This window comes from Scyliorhinus canicula, chromosome 6 (genome assembly GCF_902713615.1).
Source record: "Scyliorhinus canicula chromosome 6, sScyCan1.1, whole genome shotgun sequence".
In the NCBI taxonomy this organism is placed as follows: Eukaryota; Metazoa; Chordata; class Chondrichthyes; order Carcharhiniformes; family Scyliorhinidae; genus Scyliorhinus; species Scyliorhinus canicula.
Window position 1 is genome coordinate 72,678,671 of NC_052151.1, and position 23,211 is coordinate 72,701,881.

Here is a 23,211-nt window from a genome sequence, read left to right on the forward strand (position 1 = left end):
TTCGGAGCACGGCTCCTTCTTCAGGTGAATGGAAAGGCTTGTTCCAGAAATGTTTATATAGACACAGTCAGAGATGCCCCGGAATGCGAGCACCTGCAGGCAATCAAATCATCAAAGATGCAGAGAGAGAGGTAACTCCAGGTTAAAGAGGTGTGAATTGTCCCAAGCCAGTTCAGTCGGTAGGCCTCTGCAAGTCCAGGCTTGTTGGTGGGGGCCGAATGTAATGCGACATGAATCCCAGATCCCGGTTGAGTCCGCATTCATGCGTGCGGAACTTAGCTATAAGTTTTTGCTCAGCAATTTTGCGTTGTCGCGTCTCCTGAAGGCCTCCTTGTAGAATGCTGACCCGGAGATCAGAGGCTGAATGTCCTTGACTGCTGAAGTGTTCCCCAACTGGAAGGGAACAGTCCTGCCTGTTGATAGTCGCACGATGCCCGTTTATTCGTTGTCGCAGTGTCTGCATGGTCTCGCCAATGTACCACGCTTCGGGACATCCTTTCCTGCAGCGTAGATCAACCGGGATCTGGGATTCATGTCGCATTACATTCGGCCCCCACCAACAAGCCTGGACTTGCAGAGGCCTACCGACTGAACTGGCTTGGGACAATTCACACCTCTTTAACCTGGAGTTACCTCTCTCTCTGCATCTTTGATGATTTGATTGCCTGCAGGTGCTCGCATTCCGGGGCATCTCTGACTGTGTCTATATAAACATTTCTGGAACAAGCCTTTCCATTCACCTGAAGAAGGAGCCGTGCTCCGAAAGCTCGTGTTTGAAACAAACCTGTTGGACTTTAACCTGGTGTTGTAAGACTTCTTATTGTATATTTGCAACAACACTTCCTTACTTTCATATTCATTTCCTTTAGCTAGAATTGCCAAGTTCTTTCAGGTCTGTCAGCTGTGCTGTTGTTGATGAAGTTCACATGTTCCATGCTTTCTTTTTTGAGATTTACTTCCAACCACATTGATGAATCCCTGCCAACTGTGGCCTGCTAGTCAGGAAGGTGAAGCAATGCTTTGTGTATTTTTTCTCGCTCCTTTAGCCTGATTAGGGAGGTGAGTAGTGTGGTTTTGAAAGCGGCTGCTCAGTGGCTCGGGGGCCTGCTGAGTTCCACTTCTGCTTTGTTGAGCAACCCATGTCTTGAGCTGCCATTTTGCAGGTTCACCGCTACAGCTCTCACATGTTGCGATGTCACTCACCCATTGACATTTGAGCCAGATCAATAATGGCCGACAAATAAGCAAAAAATGAAGACTTGGATCACTTTGAGGGAATGTTATGCATCACCAATCTCTGTCCTTGTCCTGACTTGCCTTGGTCCAGTGGCAAAATGTGACAGCTGGAGATATATTTCGATGCAGTGGGTGATCAGGACATCTTGTGTGTCCTGTCAAGGTCTATACCTTCCACAACATGATGCTGAGCCTTCTTCCAGATGATTGGCCCTTTGATTAATCAATTCCATACATTTTGCCAGAATCAGTCTTTGTATACCAGGACAGACAAATCCCTAAGCTGCTGAGGGTGGGAGACCCAACAGCTACTCATACCTTTTTTGCCTAACCTTTTGAAGTGTGTGGCTCGCATGCTAACAACTTACTTGAAGCCACAGGTGAGAACTGGGTGAAGGTGAGGACCAATACAGGATTAGCCACTCCAAATAATGTCTCGGTGTAAGAAATGGCTAGCAAAGCCTGTGAGATTTGCTACCCCTCATCTATTATAATCGCTTTGATCGCAATAAAGAGAAGTCTGTTTGAAGGTAAAGATTGACATTCACAGTAAGTGCACCCTACAACAGCTGGTGTGGTGGGAAAGTGCTAAGTGGGAAAAAAGTAACCTAAAATTGGCATCCATGAAGCAATGTAGGTCTTCATCATCTGAACGGTACATCAGCACAACTTCCAACATTATAACCTGCCACATTCTTTACTTCATCACTTATCAGTGGATAAAGCCGCATTTAGCGTACACTATAGAAGCAGCAGCACCAAAGTATCTAACCCTCACGTCAAAATATTTGCATTAACCTTTTGTTTTTACCTGAACAATGAGGCCTTTAGAGTCAACCATCCAAATCTTAGCAAGAGCTTGCTGCCGAGGTATCTCTTCCTTCTCCATTGCCATCACAATGAGATTTGCTATCCCCATCGCAGCCTAAATTAGGAGCAAGATGGGAAAAAAAACACCAGATTTTATAATGTTGAAACTTACTTTTTCTTAGCTAAAATGCAAGACATTACAACTGTAGCTTTTTAAATAGCTTTGTAATGTAACTGTTCAAATTACTGTAGCTTTTTAAATGGTTTTCTCTTCTTCCAATTGATTACTTCTTGCCATGCAATGCACCATTCCAAGTGGACAAAATGAATGGCAAATTGCTACAATAACTCCACTCCAAAACCACTGCCTGTTGATTACAAAATCTTTGTTCATTCACTGTGGAGAAATGCTTCTTTCATAAACTCAAGATTGTGGCATAGCTGAAATTATGGTCTCAAGGTGTGAATTTTTGGTACAAAACTGCACCACATAAAATGCTGTACAGTATGGTGGCGATCCAGCAGACTACATTTCCTTCATGATGATTGACTGTTGTAACTATTATTTTAATTCTATTATTCTGAGGTCCAATTTGATGAGAAGACAAATTTCTTGTAGTTTGATTAATGTAAATACTTTGCGATTAATATGTTTGAAGTGTTCTTGAACTTCAAAAGATTTCAAATCTTTCAATCAATATTTGATTTGGATCAGTCGTATTAACATTTGAGTGTCACTTCCGGTAGCGGCGATGGCGTAGGAAGCCGCACATTTGGGAGCTCCCGTTTCAAACGGACCTTTCAGCTCTTTTTAGAGCCCAAAACGGAATTTTTTCGACATCTCCCGGTGGGAGAATGTGTGCTGATCGACTTTCTCCGCATTTCATGACTCGAACTCGGGGTGGAAAGGGGGGAAAAAACAGCAGCAGCTCCCCAGAAAAAACGGGGGAAGAAATGCAAGATGGCAGCCGGTGGAGCTCCAGAGGAGTGGAAGCAGTGGGCCCAGGAGCAACAAGCTGCTCTCCTGCGTTGTTTTACAGATTTCAAGACTGAGGTACTGAGCTCTCTGCAGGAAACGAACAAAAGGCTCTCGGAGATTCAGACGACCCAGGGTGCTGCCATCCAGGCGTTGCAGATGCAGGCCACTGAACGAGAGGAGGAGGCCGTGGTCCTCGTGAGTAAGGTGAAGGGGCACGAGGCACTCCATAAGAAGTGGCAGGACTGCTTCAAGGAACTTAATCACCGCATGAGGCGGAGAAATCTGAGGATCTTGGGCCTTGCGGAGGGGCTGGAGGGGTCGGATCTGACAACCTACATGGCTACGATGCTGAACTCGCTAGTGGGGGCCGGGTCTTTCCATCTGCCCCTGGAGCTGGAGGGAGCCCACAGGGTACTGGCCAGGAGGCCTAAGGAGAATGAACCCCCACGTGCGGTGCTGGTGAGGTTCCACCGGTTCAGGGATCGGGAGTGTGTGCTGCGCTGGGCCAAGAAGGTGAAGAGCAGCAACTGGGAGAATGGGGTAGTACGGATGTACCAGGATTGGAGTGCGGAGGTGGCTAAGCGGCGGTCCGGATTTAATCGGACGAAAGAGGTGCTCTACAAGAAGAAGATAAAGTTTGGAATGTTGCAGCCTGCGCGCCTGTGGGTAACTTATTTGGACCGGCACCATTATTTTGATTCCCCGGAGGAGGCGTGGGCCTTCGTGCGGACGGAGAAACTGGACTCGAACTAGGGGTTGGGGGTTGTGGGGTCGGTTGTAATACTTTATTGCTGGTTTCTGCTGTTGCTGTGTTCTCTTTTTCTGTACTTTTGTAATTTCGATATGGTTATTTATTGGGGTGTTGTTCTGTTTTTTTGTTGTGGGACATTGTTTGAGTTTTGTATCTTGCGGGGAGGGTTGGGGGGGTTTGTTGTATTCTATATCGGGTTGGGGGTATGGAGTGGGGCTGGTATTTGGGAGCTGCGTCAGAAGGGTGTGGTGGGGCAGTGCTAGAACACGGGCTTTCCTCTGGTTTCCCGCGTTGCGTGGCTGGGGGGTGGAGACGATGACGGGGGGGGGGGGGGGGGGGGGGGGGGGTGCCTTAACTGGTTCTTCCCCACGCTGGAGCGGTGCCTGGAGGAGCGATAGGATGGGGGATGATCCCACTTTGGGAGGGGTCGGGTTATTGGCGGGAGTTTCCGGGGTCAGCAGAAGTTAGCTGGCCCACGGAAGTACAATGGAGGACGGTTCGCGGCTAGGAGGGTTCCTAGCCTGGGGGGGGAGGGGAGGGGGGGAAAGGGGAATACCGGGTTGCTGCTGGCAGGGTCAGGAAGGAGCTGGTGGGGGCCTGGGGGGACAGAAGTGAGGTGTTGTCGCTGTGGGGACTGGGTCAGGCGGGGGGTGCTGGCCTGGGGCGGGCAGTCGACGGGCTATTGCTAGTCGACGGGGGAGGGGGGGCGGGATGCCCTCTGATCCGGTTGGTCACCTGGAATGCGAGAGGATTGAATGGGCCGGTGAAGCGGTCGAAGGTACTTGCTCATCTGAGGGGGCTAAAGTCAGATGTGGCAATGCTTCAGGAGACCCATCTGAAGGTGGCGGACCAGGTCCGTCTGAGGAAGGGGTGGGTGGGGCAGGTTTTCCACTCTGGGTTGGATGTTAAGAACCGGGGAGTGGCGATTCTGGTGGGGAAAAATGTGTTGTTTGAGGCATCTGAGGTGGTGGCGGATAAGGGGGGTAGGTATGTTATGGTTAGGGGCATGCTACAGGGAGAGAACGTGGTACTTGCTAGTGTGTATGCCCCAAATTGGGACGATGCGGGCTTTATGAGGCGTATGCTGGGATGGGTCCCGGATCTAGAGGCGGGAGGTCTGATTATGGGGGGGGACTTCAATACTGTGTTGGATCCTTCACTGGATCGGTCCAGCTCCAGGACGGGTAGGAGGCCGGCGGCGGCCAAGGTACTGAGAGGGTTTATGGACCAGATGGGTGGGGTGGATCCATGGAGGTTTGTGAGGCCGAGGGCACGGGAGCACTCTTTCTTCTCCCACGTATATAGGGTCTATTCTCGGATAGACTTCTTCGTGGTGAGTAGTGGACTGATTCCGAGAGTGGAGGAGGCCGAATATTCGGCCACTGCAATCTCCGACCACGCTCCGCATTGGATAGAGTTGGATATGGGGGAGGTGCGGGACCAGCGCCCGTTGTGGCGGTTGGATGTGGGGTTGTTGGCGGAGGAGGAGGTGTGTAGGAGGGTCCGGGCAAGTATTGAGGGGTACCTCGAGGTGAATGATACGGGGAGGTCCAGGTGGGGATGGCCTGGGAAGCCCTGAAGGCAGTGATTCTTGGGGAGCTGATATCCATCCGGGCACACAGGGAGAGGAGCGAGAGGAGTGAGAGGGATAGACTGGTGGGAAAGATGCTGGAGGTAGACAGGAGGTACACAGAGGCACCAGAGGAGGGACTGTTGGGAGAGAGGCACAGCCTACAGGCTAAATTTGATTTGCTGACCACTAGAAATGCGGAGGCACAGTGGAGGAAGGCACAAGGTGCAGCGTACGAACATGGTGAAAAGGTGAGTAGGATGCTGGCTCATCAGCTCCGCAAGCGGGATGCGGCTAAGGAAATTGCTGGAGTGAGAGACAAGAGTGGGAATGTGGTGCGGAAGGGGGTAGAGGTGAATGAGGTCTTCAAGGACTTTTACGGGGAACTGTACCGGTCGGAGCCAACGGTGGAGAGGAGGGGAATGGAGAGGTTCCTCGACGGGCTTTCTTTCCCGAAGGTGCAGGAGGAGTAGGTGGAGGGGCTGAGGGCGCCGATTGAGCTGGAGGAGCTAGTTAAGGGGATCGGGCAGATGCAGTCAGGGAAGGCGCCGGGGCCGGATGGGTTCCCGGTGGAATTTTATAAAAAGTTTGTGGACCTAGTGGGCCCCTTGCTGGTGCGGACACAATGAAGCATGGGAAGGGGGGACTTTGCCACCGACGATGTTGCGGGTGCTCATTTCGTTAATCTTAAAGAGGGACAAGGACCCCCAGCAGTGTGGTTCATACAGGCCCATATCTCTCCTCAATGTGGATGCCAAGGTGCTGTCAAAAATCCTGGCCACCAGGATAGAGGACTGTGTGCCAGGGGTTGTACACGAGGACCAGACAGGTTTTGTTAAGGGAAGGCAGCTGAACACGAATGTGCGGAGATTGCTGAATGTCATCATGATGCCGGCGATTGAGGGGGAGGCTGAGATAGTGGTGGCGCTGGATGCAGAGAAGGCCTTCGATAGAGTGGAGTGGGGGTACTTATGGGAGGTGTTGGGGAGGTTTGGATTTGGTGAAGGGTTTCTTAGATGGGTGAGGCTGCTATATGAGGCCCCGATGGCGTGTGTGGCCACGAATGGGAGGAGGTCGGAGTACTTCCGGCTTTACCGAGGGACCAGGCAGGGTTGCCTCCATCCCCCTTGTTGTTTGCATTGGCAATCGAGCCGTTGGCGATGGCGTTGAGGGATTCAGGGAGGTGGAGAGGTTTGATGCGAGGTGGGGAGGAACATAGGGTGTCGTTGTATGCCGATGACCTGTTACTGTATGTGGCGGACCCGGTGGGAGGGATGCCGGGGGTGATGGAGCTGCTAGCTGAGTTTGGGACCTTTTCAGGCTATAAACTAAATTTAGGCAAGAGTGAGGTATTTGTGGTGCACCCTGGAGACCAGGAGGAAGGAATTGGTAGGCTCCCGCTTAGGAGGGCAGGGGAGAGTTTTAGGTACCTGGGGGGTTACGGTCGCCAGGGACTGGGGGACTCTTCACAAGCATAATTTCACCAGGCTTGTGGATCAGATGGAGGAGGAGTTCAAGAGGTGGGACATGCTGTCATTGTCGTTGGCGGGGAGGGTGCAGTCCGTCAAAATGACGGTGCTTCCGAGGTTCTTGTTCCTCTTTCAGTGCCTGCCCATCTTCATCCCCAGGGCCTTCTTTAGGAGAGTGACTAGCAGTATTTTGAGCTTTGTGTGGGCACATGGGACTCCGAGAGTGAAGAGGGTTTTCCTGGAGCGAGGGAGGGATAGAGGCGGGCTGGCGCTGCCCAACCTTCTGGGGTACTATTGGGCGGCCAATGTGTCAATGGTGCGTAAATGGGTGATGGAGGGAGGGGGGGGGGGGGGGGGGGGGGGGGGCGGCGTGGAAAAGAATGGAGATTGCGTCATGTAGAGGAATGAGCCTGGGTGCCTTGGCAACGGCGCCGTTGCCGCTCTCTCCTAAGAGGTATACCACGAGCACGGTGGTGGCGGTGACCCTAAGAATCTGGGGACAGTGGAGACGGCATAGGGGGGAAACAGGGGGCTCGATGGAGGCTCCACTGGGTGGCAACCATCGGTTCATCCCGGGGAACAAGGATGGGGGATTTAGGGGGTGGCAAAGGGTGGGCATCAGTAAATTGAGGGACCTGTTTATTGGCAGGAGGTTTTCGGGCCTGGGAAACTGGAAGATAAATTTGGGCTCCCCCAAGGGAACATGTTCAGATACTTGCAGGTAAAGGCGTTTGCTAGGCGACAGGTAGAGGAGTTCCCTTTGCTGCCCTCACGGGGGGGCGATGGACAGAGTGCTTTCGGGGGTGTGGGTCGGAGAGGGGAAGATGTCTGACATTTATAAGGTAATGCAGGAGGTGGAGGAGTCGTCAGTGGAGGAGCTGAAGGCTAAATGGGAGGAGGAACTCGGGGAGCAGATAGAGGACGGGACTTGGGCGGATACCTTGGAGAGAGTCAACTCTTCCTCTTCATGTGCGAGGCTTAGTCTCATCCAATTCAAGGTGCTGCACTGGGCCCACATGTCCGGGACTAGGATGAGTAGGGGTGAGGACAGGTGCACCAGGTGTTCGGGGAGTCCAGCGAATCATGCCCATATGTTCTGGGCATGCCCAGGACTGGAAGAATTCTGGAAGGGGGTGGCGGGGACGGTGTCGAGGGTGGTTGGATCCAGGGTCAAACCAGGGTGGGGACTCACGATTTTTGGAGTTGCGGTGGAGCCGGGAGTGCAGGAGGCGAAAGAGGCCGGTGTCCTGGCCTTTGCGTCCCTCGTAGCCCGGCGGAGGATCTTGCTGCAGTGGAAGGATGCGAGGCCCCCAAGTGTGGAGACCTGGATCAGTGACATGGCGGGATTTATAAAATTGGAGAAGGTCAAATTTGCCCTGAGAGGATCAATGCAAGGGTTCTATAAACGGTAGCAGCCTTTTCTGGACTTCCTGGCTCAAAGATAGGTATCTTGGTCAATAGCAGCAGCAGCCCGGGGGGGGGGGGGGGGGGGGGGGTTCTTTATTATAGTTTCTATTTTTTTCTCTACGAAAACAGTAATGGAACAGCAACCTATGGCATTAATTAAATTTACTGAACAACATTTTAAAATGCCTTAAAAAATTATAAACTGTACATTGAACCAATTCGCCAGTCAGTCAGCCCATTTTGTGCGTGCCAACTTCACCTTTTAAAAGATCTTAATCGTGAATAATGAAACATCAAATAAAATGTGAAAAGTTAATTGAAGTTGCTAGCTACTGATTGTCACCTGCTGACTTACCTCGCCAGCACCTTGAAATAAGAACTTGTGATCTGACAATTTGTTCCTCGTGATGCGCAAAGCTGCCAGCAGACCTGCAACTGCCACTGCGGCCGTTCCTAAACAGACATACATCTATTAATAACCATAACATGTAAATATCCAAACAATTCAATTTAAAGTACATGCAAGCTAATCAAGGTGTACATTTATTAGTACAGTGCTTCAGTTGAATTAGTTATGGTTATATTTTTAGAGATTAACTGAAACGGCTTTAAAAACTTATAAATGATTCATCTAACTCGCAGATATGAGCAATGCAACTCATAGATGTCCAAGGAAACTCACCTTTTGCAGATTTTAATTATTCAGAACTTACATAAATCTTTGCTATCTTTGCATTTCAAATCATGAAAACACATTGTAATTAGAAGCTTCCAATACTTAAAGCAGTATGTTTAATCCCATTCAAATACCTACACAAATCCAAATTTAACTAAAGGCTCATGTTACCCAATTAATAATACTGAGGGGACAGCATGGTAGCACAAGTGGATAGCACTGTATCGATTCCCCGCTGGGTCACTGTCTGTGCGGAGTCTGCACGTTCTCCCTGTGTCTGCGTCGGTCTCCTCCGGGTGCTCCGGTTTCTTCCCACAATCCAAAGACGTGCAGGTTAGGTGGATTGGCCATGCTAAATTGCCCTTCGTGTCCAAAAAGGTTAGGAGGGGTTATTGGATTACGGGAATAAGGTGGAAGTGAGGGTTTAAGTTGGTTGGTGCAGACTCGATGGGCCGAATGGCCTCCCTATGCTCTACTGAAATTTTCACTTGAGAAACAATTGTGAAATGCCAAAGAAAATATTCCTTCATTACGATACAGTGATTAGCATGGATACATTTTGAAAATCACGGTCAATTAACTCAGTGCAAGTGTCACAATGAAAATGAGTGAGCGTGCAAGATTTGAGTAATTGCTCTGGACAAAAAAATTGTATGCAAGTCCAGATATTTGAAATAAGCTGAGACTTTCAAATACCTACATTTTAAGTGTGCTTTCAAGTGCCTACTGTTTAAGTGGAGACGAGCATGTTACTGAAACAAATATCAATTGAAATGTTTTCAGCAAGTAATTTGAGCAAATTGTGGTGAAACAATGATACAATACCAGTGGTTAGCTTGTGTAATTACAGGATGATGGGCTACTGTCACTGTAACAAACATGTTTTTAAAAATGTATTTATTCAAAGTTTTTCAATAAGTTTACAAAACACTCCAAAAAGGAAAATAATACAAAGAAGGGCAACATGCCAACAAAACAAAACAACTTAACCCTCTAAACGATAAACAGTTTAACAAATTAACACCCAACTCAAAACAGGATAGGGGCATGGGCCCTTTACAGAAAGAAAAAGAGATCAGCCCCCCCTCCCCCCCCCCCCCCCCCCCGGATTGCTGCTGCTGTTGACCTCCACCTAACGTTCCACGACAAAGTCAAGGAACGGTTGCCACCGCCTGGAGAACCCCTACAAGGATCCTCGCAAGGCAAACTTTATTTTCTCCAACCTGAGAAACCCCGCCATGTCGTTGACCTACACTTGTGGGCTTCGCGTCCCTCCACATTAACAAGAGCCTCCTCCGGGCTACCAATGAGGCAAAGGCCCGAATTCCGGCCTCTTTCGACTCCTACACTCCCGGATCATCCGATATCCCAAATATCGCTATCCCCAACTCGGTTTTACCCGAGTATCCAAGACCTTGGACATAACCTTTGCAAAGCCTTTCCAAAACTCCGCAAGCGACGGGCAGGCCCAGAACATATGGCCGTGGTTTGCTGGGCTCCCCGAACACCTCACACATCTGTCCTCCACCCCAAAAAATTTACTCATCCTCGCCCCTGTCGTATGCGCCCTGTGTACCACTTTAAACTGGATCAGGCTGAGCCTGACGCAAGATAAGGAGGAATTGACCCTGCCAAGGGCGTCAGCCCATAGGCCCTCATCCAGCTCCTCACCCAGCTCCTCTTCCCACTTGGCCTGCAGCTCCTCCACCAAGGCTTCCTCTGCCTCCTGCAGCTCCTGGTATATCTCTGAGATCTTACCCTCTCCGACCCACACGCCCAAGATCACCCTGTCCTGTATCCTTCGGGCAGGCAGCAGCGGGAATATCCCTACCTGCCTCCTGACGAACGGCCGAACCTGCATTTAGCGGAAGTCATTTCCCAGGGGTAACCCAAATTTCTCCTCCAGCGCCCTCAGACTGGCAAAAGTGCCGTCGATGAATAAATCCCCCATCCTTCTAATTCCCACCCAGTGCCAGCTTCGGAACTCACCATCTACCCTGCCCGGAGCAAACCTATGGTTGTTTCGTATCGGGGACCAGACGAGTCCCCCGTCTCCCCCCATGCCGTCTCCATTCCCCCAAATCCTCAGCGTCGCCGCCACCACCGGGCTCGTGATATACCGCGTCGGCGGAAGCGGCAACGGTGCCATCACCAGTGCCCCCAGGCTAGTACCTACACAGGACGCCGCCTCTAGTCTTTTCCACGCCGTCGACTCTTCCTTCATTACCCATTTCCGAATCATCAACACGTTTGCTGCCCAGTTGTAGCTGCACAGGTTCGGCAGCGCCAGCCCCCCCCCCCCGACTGCACTCCAAGGACAGTCTCTTAACCTTCGGGGTCTTATTTGCCCACACGATTCCCATAATACTCTTGCTCACTCGCTTGAAAAAGGCCTTAGGGATTAGAATGGGCAGGCACTGAAACACGAACAAGAACCTAGGGAGGACCGCCATCTTGACGGACTGCACCCTGCCCGCCAGGGAGAGCGGTAGCATGTCCCACCTCCTGAAGTCCTCCTCCATATGGTCTAACAACCGCGGCAGATTCAGCTTATGCAAGACCCCCCAACTCTTGGCTACCTGGATACCCAAATACCGAAAACTCCTCTCCACCATCTTGAGCGGCAGATCCTCCAACCTCTTTTCCTGGCCCCACGCATGCAGCAAGAAGAGCTCGCTGTTCCCAACGTTGAGCTTATATCCCGAAAAGTCTCCGAACTCCCTAAGGATCTGCATGACCTTCCCCATCCCCTCCACTGGATCCGAGATGTACAGAAGCAAGTCATCCACGTATAGTGAGACACGGTGCTCCTCCCCCCCCCCCCCCCCAAAGCTCCTCCAGCTTCTGGACTCCCTCAGCGCCATGGCCAGCGGCTCAATCGCCAGGGCAAACAGCAGGGGGGACAGGGGGCACCCCTGCCTCGTTCCACGGTACAGTCTAAAGTACTCTGACCTCAGCCGGTTCGTCAATACACTCGCCACCGGGGCCTGGTACAACAATTTAACCCACCCTATGAACCCCTCCCCACAGGTACTCCCACTCCACCCGGTCAAAGGCCTTCTCCGCATCCATTGCTGCCACCACTTCTGCCTCCCCCCCCCCCTCCGAGGGCATCATAATCACATTCAGGAGCCTCTGCACGTTTGCATTCAGCTGCCTGCCCTTTACAAACCCCGTCTGATCTTCATGTATCACTCCCGGGACATATTAGGTGGATTGGCCATGATAAATTGTCCTTAGTGTCCAAAATTGACCTTAGTGTTGGGTGGGGTTACTGGGTTATGGGGATAGGGTGGAGGTGTTGACCTTGGGTAGGGTGCTCTTTCCAAGAGCCGGTGCAGACTCGATGGGACGAATGGCCTCCTTCTGCACTGTAAATTCTATGATAATCCTCAATCCTAGTGGCCAGGACCTTCGGCAACAACTTGGCATCCACATTGAGGAGTAAAATCGGCCTATACGAGCCACACTGCAGCGGGTCCTTGTCCCGCTTGAGGATAAACGAGATCAGAGCCTGCGACATCGTCGGGGGGGGGGGGGGGGAGAGTTCCTTTTTCTTTCGCCTCGTTAAAGGCTCTCAACAGCAACGGGGCCAACAGTTCCGAGAACTTCCTATAGAACTCAACCGTGAACCCATCCGGTCCCGGGGCCTTGCCCGTCTGCATGCTTCCCAACCCCTTAATGGTTATGTTCTTAACCAGCTCCTCCATTCCGATTGGGGCCCCCAAACCCTCTACCTGTTCCTCCCCCACCCTCGGAAACCTCAATTGGTCCAGGAAGCGCCGCATCCCCCCCCCCCCTCGGGGTTTCTGATTTGTACAAGTTCCCATAGAAGTCCCTAAATACCTCATTTATTTTGGCTTGACTCCGCACCGTGTTCCCTCCCCTGTCCCTGAGTTATAACAAACATTTATAATGGGAAAAGATTATCATGTGTGAGAAAGTGTGAAAACAGCAATACGATTTTGTAGACTGGATGCACATGTAGACACAAGAATGTTTTTTTAATAATATGGCCAAATATATAGTTAGGTTCAGTTGCCAGAGAAGTGGCTTTTCATCACAATAAGAATTGAAAACAAGTAAACGCACCAGGAAGACAATAGTTCTAAATCTAGATCATAAAACATAACAGCGCAGTACAGGCCCTTCGGCCCTCGATGTTGCGCCGTCCTGTGAAACCCTTCTAAAGTCCCTCTACACTAGTCCCTTATCGTCCATATGCCTATCCAATGACTATTTGAATGCGTTTAGTGTTGGCGAGTCCACTACTGTTGCAGGCAGGGCATTCCACGCCCTTACTACTCTCTGAGTAAAGAACCTACCTCTGACATCTGTCCTATGTCTATCTCCCCTCAATTTAAAGCTATGTCCCCTCGTGCTGGACATCACTATCCGAGGAAAAGGCCCTCGATGTCCACCCTATCTAATCCTCCGAGTTCTCAACTGTTTTACTTGAGGTCCTTCTTTTGGTGGCCAGATTTTCAAATGTCCAAACTGGGACGCATTGTAAAGCCTTGGGATGGGAATCCATGATAAGGGACATGTTTGACGACCGGACATTGACAGGAGCCTGGGAGAGTTAATGGTAGGAGGTCATGTGATGACATCTCCCAGAATATGTCCGGCCAGAGGTGCCAACCCTATTAAGACACCCAATTATTGAAGATAAGTTATGTTTATTTATTCATTTACGGGATGTGGGCGTCGCTGGTTAGACCAGCATTTATTGGCTATCCCTAGTTACCCTTCAGGAAGATGGTGGTGAGCTGCCTTTTTGAACCCTGCAGTCCCAGAGGTGTAGGTACATCCACAGTGCTGTTAGGGAGGGAGTGCCAAGATTTTGCTCCAGCGACAGTGATGGAACGCGATATATTTCCAAGTCAGTGGGGAGTGACTTGGAGGGAAACCTCCAAGTGTTGGGGTTCAAGTGTTGGCTGTTCTTGTCCTTCTAGGTGGTAGCAGGCGTGGGATTGCAAGGAGCCGTCCAAGGAACCTTGGTGAGTTACTGCAATGCATCTTGTGGATGATACATATGGCTTCCAATGTTCGTCAGTGGTGGAAGGTTTGAACGCGTGTGAAACGGGGAACAATTAAGCGGCTTTCTTTGTCCTGGGTGACTGAATCTCGAGTGTTGTTGGAGCTGCACTTACCCTGGCAAGTGTAGAGTATTCCATTGCACTCCTGACTTGTGCCGTGTAAATGGTAGACAGGCTTTGGGGGTGGTGGGGGGAAGAGGGGGAGAGTTAGGAGGTGTGTTATTTACCATAGGACCGAGCCTTTGACCTGCTCTGGTAGCCCAGTATTAATATGACTTGTCCAGTTCAGTTTCTGATCAATGGTAAGCCCAGGATGTTGATTGTGCGGGATTCAACAATGGTACTTGTGTGGGGCGAATGGCGAATGTAACTTGCCACTTGTCAACCCAAGCCTGGATGTTGTCCAGGTCTTGCTGAATTTGGACATGGATTGTTTCATGATCTGAGGAGTCGTGAATGGTGCTGAACAATCCGCAAACATTGTCACTTCGGACCTTATGATGGAAGAGCAGTCGTCGATGAAGCAGCTGAAGATGGTTGGATCTTGGATGCTACCCGGAAGAATCCCTGCAATGATGTCCTGGAGCTGAGATGATTAATCTCCAACCACCACAACCATCTTCCTTTGTGCCAGGTATGATCCAAACCAGCAAAGTTTCCTACCCCTGATTCCCATTGACTCCAGTGTTTATGGGGCTCCTTGATGCCATACTCAGTCAAATGCTGACTTGACGCCAAGGGCAGTCACTCGCACCTCACCTCTGGCATTCAGCTCTTTTGTCCATGTTTGTGCCAAGGCTGTAATGAAGTGAGGAGTGAGTGACCCTGGCGCAACCCAAACTGAGCACCCATGAGCAGGTTATTGCTGAGTAAGAACTGCTTGATAGCGCAGTTAGTGACTCGTTCCATCACTTTGCTGATGGAGGTAGATGGGCAGCACGATAGCACAGTGGTTAGCACTGTTGCTTCCCAGCACCAGCTTCGATTCCCGGCTTGGGTCACTGTCTGTGTGGAGTCTGCACGTTCTCACCGTGTCTGCGTGGATTTCCTCCAGGTGCTCCGGTTTCCTCCCGAAAGACGTGCTTGTTAGGTGAATTAACATTCTGTATTCTCCCTCAGTGTACCCAAATAGGCGATGTAGTGTGGCGACTTGGGGATTTTCATAGTAACTTCATTGCAGCATTAATGTAAGCCTACTTGTGACACTAATAAAGATTATTATTAGATTAATAGGACGGTAATTGGATTTGTCCTGTTTCTTGTGTACAGTACACACCTGGGTCATTTTCCACATTGCCAGGTTGTAGCTGTATTGGAACAACTTGGTTAGGGTTGCGACAAGATCTGGAGCAGAAGTCTTCAGTACTATTGCCAGAATACTGTAGGGCCCATAGACTTTACAGTATCCAGTGCCTTCAGCTGTTTCTAGATATCACATGGAACAAATCGTATCGGCTAAAGGCTGACATTTGTGATGCTGGGGACCTCTGGAGGAGACTGAGATGGATTATCGGCACTTCTGACTGAAGATTGTTGCAAAGGCCTCAGCCTGGTCTATTGCACATACGCGCTGTGCTCATCCATCATTGAGATAGGGATACTTGTGGAGCCTCCTCCTCCGGTGAGTTGTTTCATTGTCCACCACCATTCACGGCTGGGCATGGCAGGACTGCAGAGCTTAGATCTGACACTTTCATTGCGGAATCACATATCTCTATTACTTGTTGCTTATGCTGTTTGGCACGCAAGTAGTCCTGCATTGTAGCTTTGCCTGGTTAACACTTAATTTTCCATTTGTCTGCTGTTGCTCCTGGAATGCTCTCCTGAACTCTTCACTGAACCAGGGTTGATCCCCTGGCTTGGTGGTACAATCCTGCTGATGGCCCACAGTGCCTCATGGATGCCCTGCACTACGGTGGTAGTGCCATGAAATACGATGGAGCATATCCTCAATGTGAAGATGGGTCTTTGACTCCATAAGGTTCCCTCACCACCTGTTGCAGTCCCAGTCTAACAGCTACATCCTTTAGGACCAGCCAGCTCGGTCTGTAATGGTACCATCGAGCCACTCTTGGTGATGGACAGTAAAGTCCGCCACCCAGAGTATAGTCCACGCCCTTTGCTTCCTCCAAGTGGTGTTGAATATGGGGGAATACTGATTCATCGGCTGATGGTGGCAGGTACGTGGTAATCCTTGGACATGTTTAACCTTTGTTGGATCCAGAGTTGATTATATACCACTGTGCTGCCACCTCTGCCATTTGTCATTATGGTGTGACAGGGCATACCCAAGAATGGTGTCTGTAATTCTGTGAGTATTACTATCTCAGGCTGTTGCTTAGAGCTGAGACGGCTCTCCCAACTTTGGCACAAGCCCCCAGATGTTAGTAAGGAGGACTTTGCAGGGTCAACAGGTTCCATGGTCAATGTCAGGTGATCCACCCGGTTTTATTCCTTTTTTGTGTTTTTGTAGCGGTCGAATACAACCGAAGGACATTAGTGAACCCAGATGGGTTTTTATGAAAATCGACAATGGTTTCATTCGACTTTTAATTCCAGATATTTTACTGAGTTTAAATTCCACCACCTGCCATGGTGGGATTCAAACCCGAATGGCACGAATCAACTCCAGCCCCCCGGATCGCCTTGATCCGCTACAGTTCGCCCAGCGCTGCAACAGGTCCACAGCAGACGCCATCTCCCTGGCCCTGCACTCAACCCTGGAAAACCTAGACAACAAGGTCACCTATGTCAGACTCCTATTTATTGACTACAGCTCAACCTTCAACACCATTATTCCTACTCATTTCCAAAACCCCGTGGCCTGGTCCTCGGCTCCTCCCTCTGCGACTGGATCCTGAACTTCCTAACCCACAGGCCACAATCAGTAAGGATAGGCAACAACATCTCCTCCACGATCATCCTCAACACTGGTGCCCAACAAGGCTGTGTCCTCAGCCCCCTACTAAACTCCTTATACACCTGTGACTGTGTGGCCAAATTCCCCTCCAACTCGATTTTCAAATTTGTTGATGACACCACAGTAGTTGGTCGGATCTCAAACAATGATGAGACAGAGTACAGGAATGAGATAGAGAATCTGGTGACTGGTGTGACGACAATAATCTCTCCCTCAATGTCACAAAACGAAGGAGATTATCATCGGCTTCAGGAAGCATAGTGGAGAACATGCTCCTGTCTACATCAATGGGAACGAAGTAGAAAGGGTCGAGAGCTTCAAGTTTTTAGGTGTCCAGATCACCAACAACCTGTCCTGGTCCCCCATGCCGACACTATAGTTAAGAAAGCCCACCAATGACTCTATTTTCTCAGATCACTAAGGAAATTTGGCATGTCAGCTACGACTCTCACCAACTTATACAGATGCACCATAGAAAGCATTCTTTCTGGTTGTATCACAGCTTGGTATGGATCCTGCTCTGCTCAAGACCGCAGGGAACAACAGAAGGTTGTGAATGTAGCCCAATCCATCACGCAAACCAGCCTCCCACCTATTGACTCTGTCTACAATTCCCGCTGCCTCGGAAAGGCAGCCAGCATAATTAAGGACCCCATGGACCCCGGATGTACTATCTTCCATCTTCTTCCATCAGGACAAAGATACGAAAGTTTGAGGTCACGTACTAACCGATTCAAGAACAGCTTCTTCCCTACTGCCATCAGACTTTTGAATGGACCTACCTCGTATTAAGTTGATCTTTTATTTACACCTTGCTATAACTTTAACGTTACATTCTGCAGTCTCCCCTTCCTTCCCTATGTACGGTATGCATTGTTTGTACAGCATGCAAGAAACAATACTTTTCACTGTACACTACTATTACATGTTACAATAATAAATCAAATCTAAGTGTTGTTTATTTTTATTTACACACTGGGTTGAAAGAATAGATGTTTTTATTCAAAAGCTGAATTTTAAACTCAGAAATGCACCCAAAGTATGGGAGATTTTGTTTGCACCTGGAGGATTTAGAAGGAAAGTATGTGAACTTAGGATGAGAAGCTTGGCTGAAGCTTTTGCTCAAGCAAACTTTCCTGCCACCTTTTTCAGCACTGATTGGTGGTTTACCGATGTACACAGTTGACTACCTCATCAAGTACAGCTTGACTGAGACCACTGAACATCACTGACTGATTTCCTCCTGGCTCTAGATTTTTGTGCTGGAGATTTCCAGTGCAACTGCTTAATGGTTGGTGAGTGAGCAGCATTACAATACCATGCATACAGTGCAGCACAGCGCAAAAGGCTATTTTGAGTTTGCTAACAGTAAGTGGAATGCAAGAGATGGGTTCGAGGGGAGAGGACTCAGAGGAGTTGAAAATGGGCATTTGAGAAATTTGGACAAAACCTCAGAAAACTGGATGTTTAGTGAAAAACCAGGGGCTGGATTCTCCGCACCCCGACGCTGAAAACGCAGCTTTCAGCTGGTCAGGATGCTCGCGTGGTGGCTGCGGATTCAGTCCGTGGCGGCCCTGGTCAGGGGCGGGCGGACTGGAGGCCAGGGGGGGCTATATAGGCTGCCAGGGAATGATTGTGTGGGGGTTTGAGGGTCAGGCGCGTGTCCGATCCAGGGGGGGGGGTCTCCTTTGCTCTGCGGTCCGAGTCCACCATGGAGCACGGCGGGGCCACTGGAGGACGCCGCCGTGTGCATGCGTGGCCTCTGACCCGGAAGTGCAGGGGCCCGTTTCTGCAGCAAAAGCTGCAAGATTTACTCCGGCTCCCTTCTAGCCCCCTGCAGGGCTATGAATTCGAGTCCCTTTAATCCAGCATTTTCAGGAGTAACTCCACCATTTTGACGCTGGCATGGGACATAGTCCTAAAAGCGGAGAATCCAGCCCTAGGACTGTCTCGGCAAAATAGGGTCCTGTCGTCATCCCAGCCTCATCTCCTTTATGATAAAAAATTCACAGACCCCAGTTAAAATACATGTATTTTATTGTATGAAAGTGGTTATGTGAATTGTGGATTTTATTCTGTGAAAATTTAGTTGCTGCTAAACAGTAACTGTCAAGACGTGGTGCTGTCTCCAACAAGGCGGCATGCACGTCATGCTCAAAGTGTGTGTATGTTTGCCTGTGTGCATGCGCGCACGCCTGTGTGGGCATGGCAGAGTGACAGGTGCCTGACAACACCGCTGGACCCAATGATCGAGTCTCGATGCCAAGCATCGATTTCCGTTCCTCAAGTCCTACGAAGGTCCGGAGGCTAAAGTGCTACTGTGCCGCTGTCAATCAGTGACTAGGGGCTGGAAGGAAACACTCTGTGCCCTGAATTCAGTAACTTTGGGGATTAGCATTCCATTAACGTTAAAGCGTCGGAGAAGTGGAAATAGTGAACCACTGACATTTCCATGGACCTTTAGGGCAGAACCATGCAGATTAATATTACAAAGTGTGGGGCCGTTGGGGGGACCATAACCTGTCATAACTCAAGGCGGGTGGGTTAAGCAGACAGCTAATGTCTCTTCTGTCCCTCACCAGGAAGGAAGTCTCGCCCTCGAGTGCTGTCAGCCAATCCAATTGGCCAGTAACTCCATCAGTCCTGGGTCAGCGTGAAGAGCACCTTAGTGTGCATAGCGAGTAATGCAATGAGCAAGCAGCAGCAGGCCCATGGACTCCTGGAAACAAGTCAGTCCGGAGTTTTAGGCAGTGAGGGTTCGAGCATGTTAGAGAGGAGGCAGGAAGGAAGAGGATGGGTAAACATTCCAACTTAGGGGGCTGCTCCTCCCACAATCCAAAAAAGGCAGCCCCTGAAGGTAGAACACCCGTCTTCCATCCCACCCTTTCAATAATTTATGTAACAAAAAAATTGGCTGCCCACTACCATCTGACTGCCCACGTCAACTGTTTTGTGGTGTGGGCAGCATATTATTGGGGTCAATTGGTTGGGCAGCATGGTGGCACTGTCATTAGCACTGCTGCCTCACAACACCAGGGACCTGGGTTCGATTCCAGGCTCAGGTGACTGTCTGTGTGGAGTTTGCACTTTCTCCCCGTGTCTGCATGGTCTGGGTGCTCCATTTCCTCCCACAGTCTAAAGATGTGCAGGTTAGGTGGATTGGCCATTCTAAATTGCCCCTTAGTGTCCAAAGGTTAGGTGGGGTTATTGGGATGGGGCGGGGGAGTGGACCTAGGTAGGATGCTCTTTCGGAAGGTCTGTGCAGACTCGATGGGCTGAATAACCCCCTTCTGCACTGTAGGGATTTTGTAAGGATTCTAATATTAAGCCTTGATTAAGTCTACTCAAATATGACAGACAAGCTTCAATTTCAGCATTTGTCAACTCACCATATTATGAGGGTGAACTTGGGGTAGGCGGGATGGTGGTGGGGTGGCACCTTCCCTATTATATAGAAAACACGCCTGGCTGGGGTACATATACTGCATCCTCTGGTTGAGAATCCCTGCTCTAAACTAGATCTGCAGCTTGGGTCACCAGCAAATGGAATCATTTATTGACCCCCTCAGTTATTTATTATATATCAGTAGTGTAGAGAATAAAAGTTCTCACAAAAGATGCCCATAAACAAAACTGATTATTTTAAACTCTATTTACTTTATACTTTGAATGGCAGGATTAATTTTCAATGTATTCCTCTAAATTCAAAGTTACATAATATGGATAATCTGCCAATTTGATTTTCTTACCCTCTTAACTAAAATAGTCTTTTGTGCCATTCCGTTTAAACATAATATGAATCTTTGGAGCATTTGATTTTTTTCAAGCAAACAACATCAAATTAAAAAGAGTTGGATATATACTGCTAACTAATTTGCCATTACACCAATATCTTGTTTAAGTGTTCCACATTTGGGACTTCATAAAACACCTCTGGCATTCCAATGAAAGTATGTCCCCTCCTTAACAAACCCGGTTACCTCCTCAAGGAATTTCTATCAATTCATGTGGCATGACTTATTATTTCTAAAACTGTGCTAACTTCCCTTTTCAGGTGTTTATGCCTTTGGGATACAGACAGCATATCTCAACATACTTGAGCATTTTCTTACTTCTTACGAGCGTCACCTTTGCTCACTGACCTCAGAGCACAACCAGTTGACACTTAGTTGCTATTTTACACTGTCATAGGGTGGCAGACGTTAGTGTGCAGACACATCCATGCCCACTTAATGTGAGACAAGACCCAACCTCTCCAGGCCTCTTGCACATGGAGAGCATGTGGGGATACAGAACATAGAACATACAGTGCAGAACGAGGCCATTCTGCCCATTGAGTCTGCACCGACCCACTTAAACCCTCACTTCCACCCTATCCCCATAACCCCTCTTAACCTTTTTGGTCACTAAGGGCAATTTATTATGGCCAATTTTCTAATCCACCTAACCTGTACGTCTTTGGATTGTGGAAGGAAACCGGAACACCTAGAGGAAACCCATGCACACACGGGGAGAACGTGCAAACGCCACACAGGCAGTGACCCTGCGGGGAATCAAACCTGGGACCCCGGCGCTGTGAAGCCATAGTGCTATCCACTTTTGCTACCGTGCTATCAGGTCTGGAAGCTGGCTGACTGAAATCTGGCAAAATCTAGATATACCAGAATTTAAAAGGAGTCTGATTACTCTGAAAGGAGAAACATTTCTGACCTCACACCTGATCAACAGTTGTTGTTCAGAAGAATGAGCAGAAGGAGCAATGGAAACAAAATATTCTGAAGCATTTTGATGCAATAAATAAGCACAAGCATTCTTGGAGGACATGCATAGAAGGAGTTGGAGAACAGTTATATTTTCAGCCATTTTCCGAAATGGCAAGTTAAATGCACTGTTCTTTGTTGCACACATACAGGAAAAAGGACAACCTTTTAAATATTACCTGCAAAAAAACTCTCCAAATGAAAAATGTAGGTCAAAGTGACAAATAAGCAAATTGACAAATTAACTTTGATGTCTCAGCTGTTCAAACAGTGGTGCACAAAGTTGTTATGGTCAAAAGCCTTCCAAGGACCTAAGAATCTTTATTTAAGCATTTCTGAAGTCCATTCATGCCAGCTCCCCCACCTTGTTCAATGCTTCCTGATCGTGTCTTCCAGGATCGCACCAATAGCACAGCTTCATGCAAACTGATGCCAGGAACATCGATGCCAAAAGACTACTTCGCGCCAGGAGTTAACCTTTTTGGGGTCCAGTGCGTATGTCAACATGCCTGATATAATCAGCGCAATGTGGGCCATTTTGCTCTCAGTGACATTTATATAAAAATGTTTTGCTGACTACTTGGAAGTGATCAGAAACACTGCATGCAGAAGGTAATTGTTGAGAGAACAGAAATTCCCACCTGTGGTATGTAGTGTCTGGAATGATTTCAAAAGCAGCAGGAGTTGTGTTAAGAGCTGTGTTGATGGGAGAGCATTCCTGCAAGAACAGAAATTCCCACCTAGGAGTATTTAGTAGCTGGAACAACTTCAAAGAGCAGCTGGACCTGGACAAGAGCAGTGTCATATGGAGAATGTATGTCGGAAGACGAAAAATTAATGGTAATAAATGCGAGGGAAGGGGGACAGATCTACAGATCTGAGGTGAGAGGATGAAGGTAAGAAGCACAGTGGAAGAAGCACAGTGGCTTGAACTGCACAGGAGGGGCATTCTGAATGGGGGCGGGGGTTGCAGACAGGAAACGAAGCTGTGCCAGTCTCAAGTGGAACAGCTGGAGAAGCAGAGTTTTGTTCTGTAAAATGTTGGTAATTGGGGGAGAGAATATTTTCCAGTAAATAGGGCCTCAAGGAGATGGCATTCCTATGTGAAGCAAGGTTCAGGAGGGAGTTGAATAAAGCACAATACTTTTTGACAAAAGTTTAGCGGAAATTTAGTCTGGTTGGTATATTTAAATATCATTTAGAATTTTAGTCAAAGAGACAGAAAAAATAAATTTGTTTGTGTAAAATGATAACAGTGAGCATAGTGCATTAATTTTAATGGAAAAGATTCAAACTTTTCCAAGCTAAAACTCCTCGTCCCTTAAAAATGCACCAATTTTGTGCCTTCAAGACTGACTTGAAAGCCTGAAAGGAAATAGCAAGTTTTCTTTGCCCCTCTCCAGTACAAATGAAAGGATATTGTGTCTACTGCCAATTTAAATGAGAAACCAATGTAACTATTTTATATCACACCAGGACTGCTCTAATTTATCAGCATTTTTGAAGGTATTGGCCAGCTACTGCTGGGTTCTTCGGTTGGCACATAATGTTGAACTGCTTTAGAACACATGTTTTACCGAACTCTACATATGTT

At 48.8% G+C, this 23,211-nt stretch overlaps 1 protein-coding gene across 1 annotated transcript in view; it reads right to left on the bottom strand.

Annotated features, from left to right (window-relative positions):
• me1 (malic enzyme 1, NADP(+)-dependent, cytosolic) overlaps window positions 1-23,211 on the bottom strand; it is a 795,738-nt gene that overhangs the window by 164,373 nt on the left and 608,154 nt on the right. The window contains 2 exon segments of the mRNA XM_038799481.1: window positions 2,048-2,161; window positions 8,578-8,675. Of these exon segments, the coding sequence (XP_038655409.1) occupies window positions 2,048-2,161; window positions 8,578-8,675 (212 nt within the window).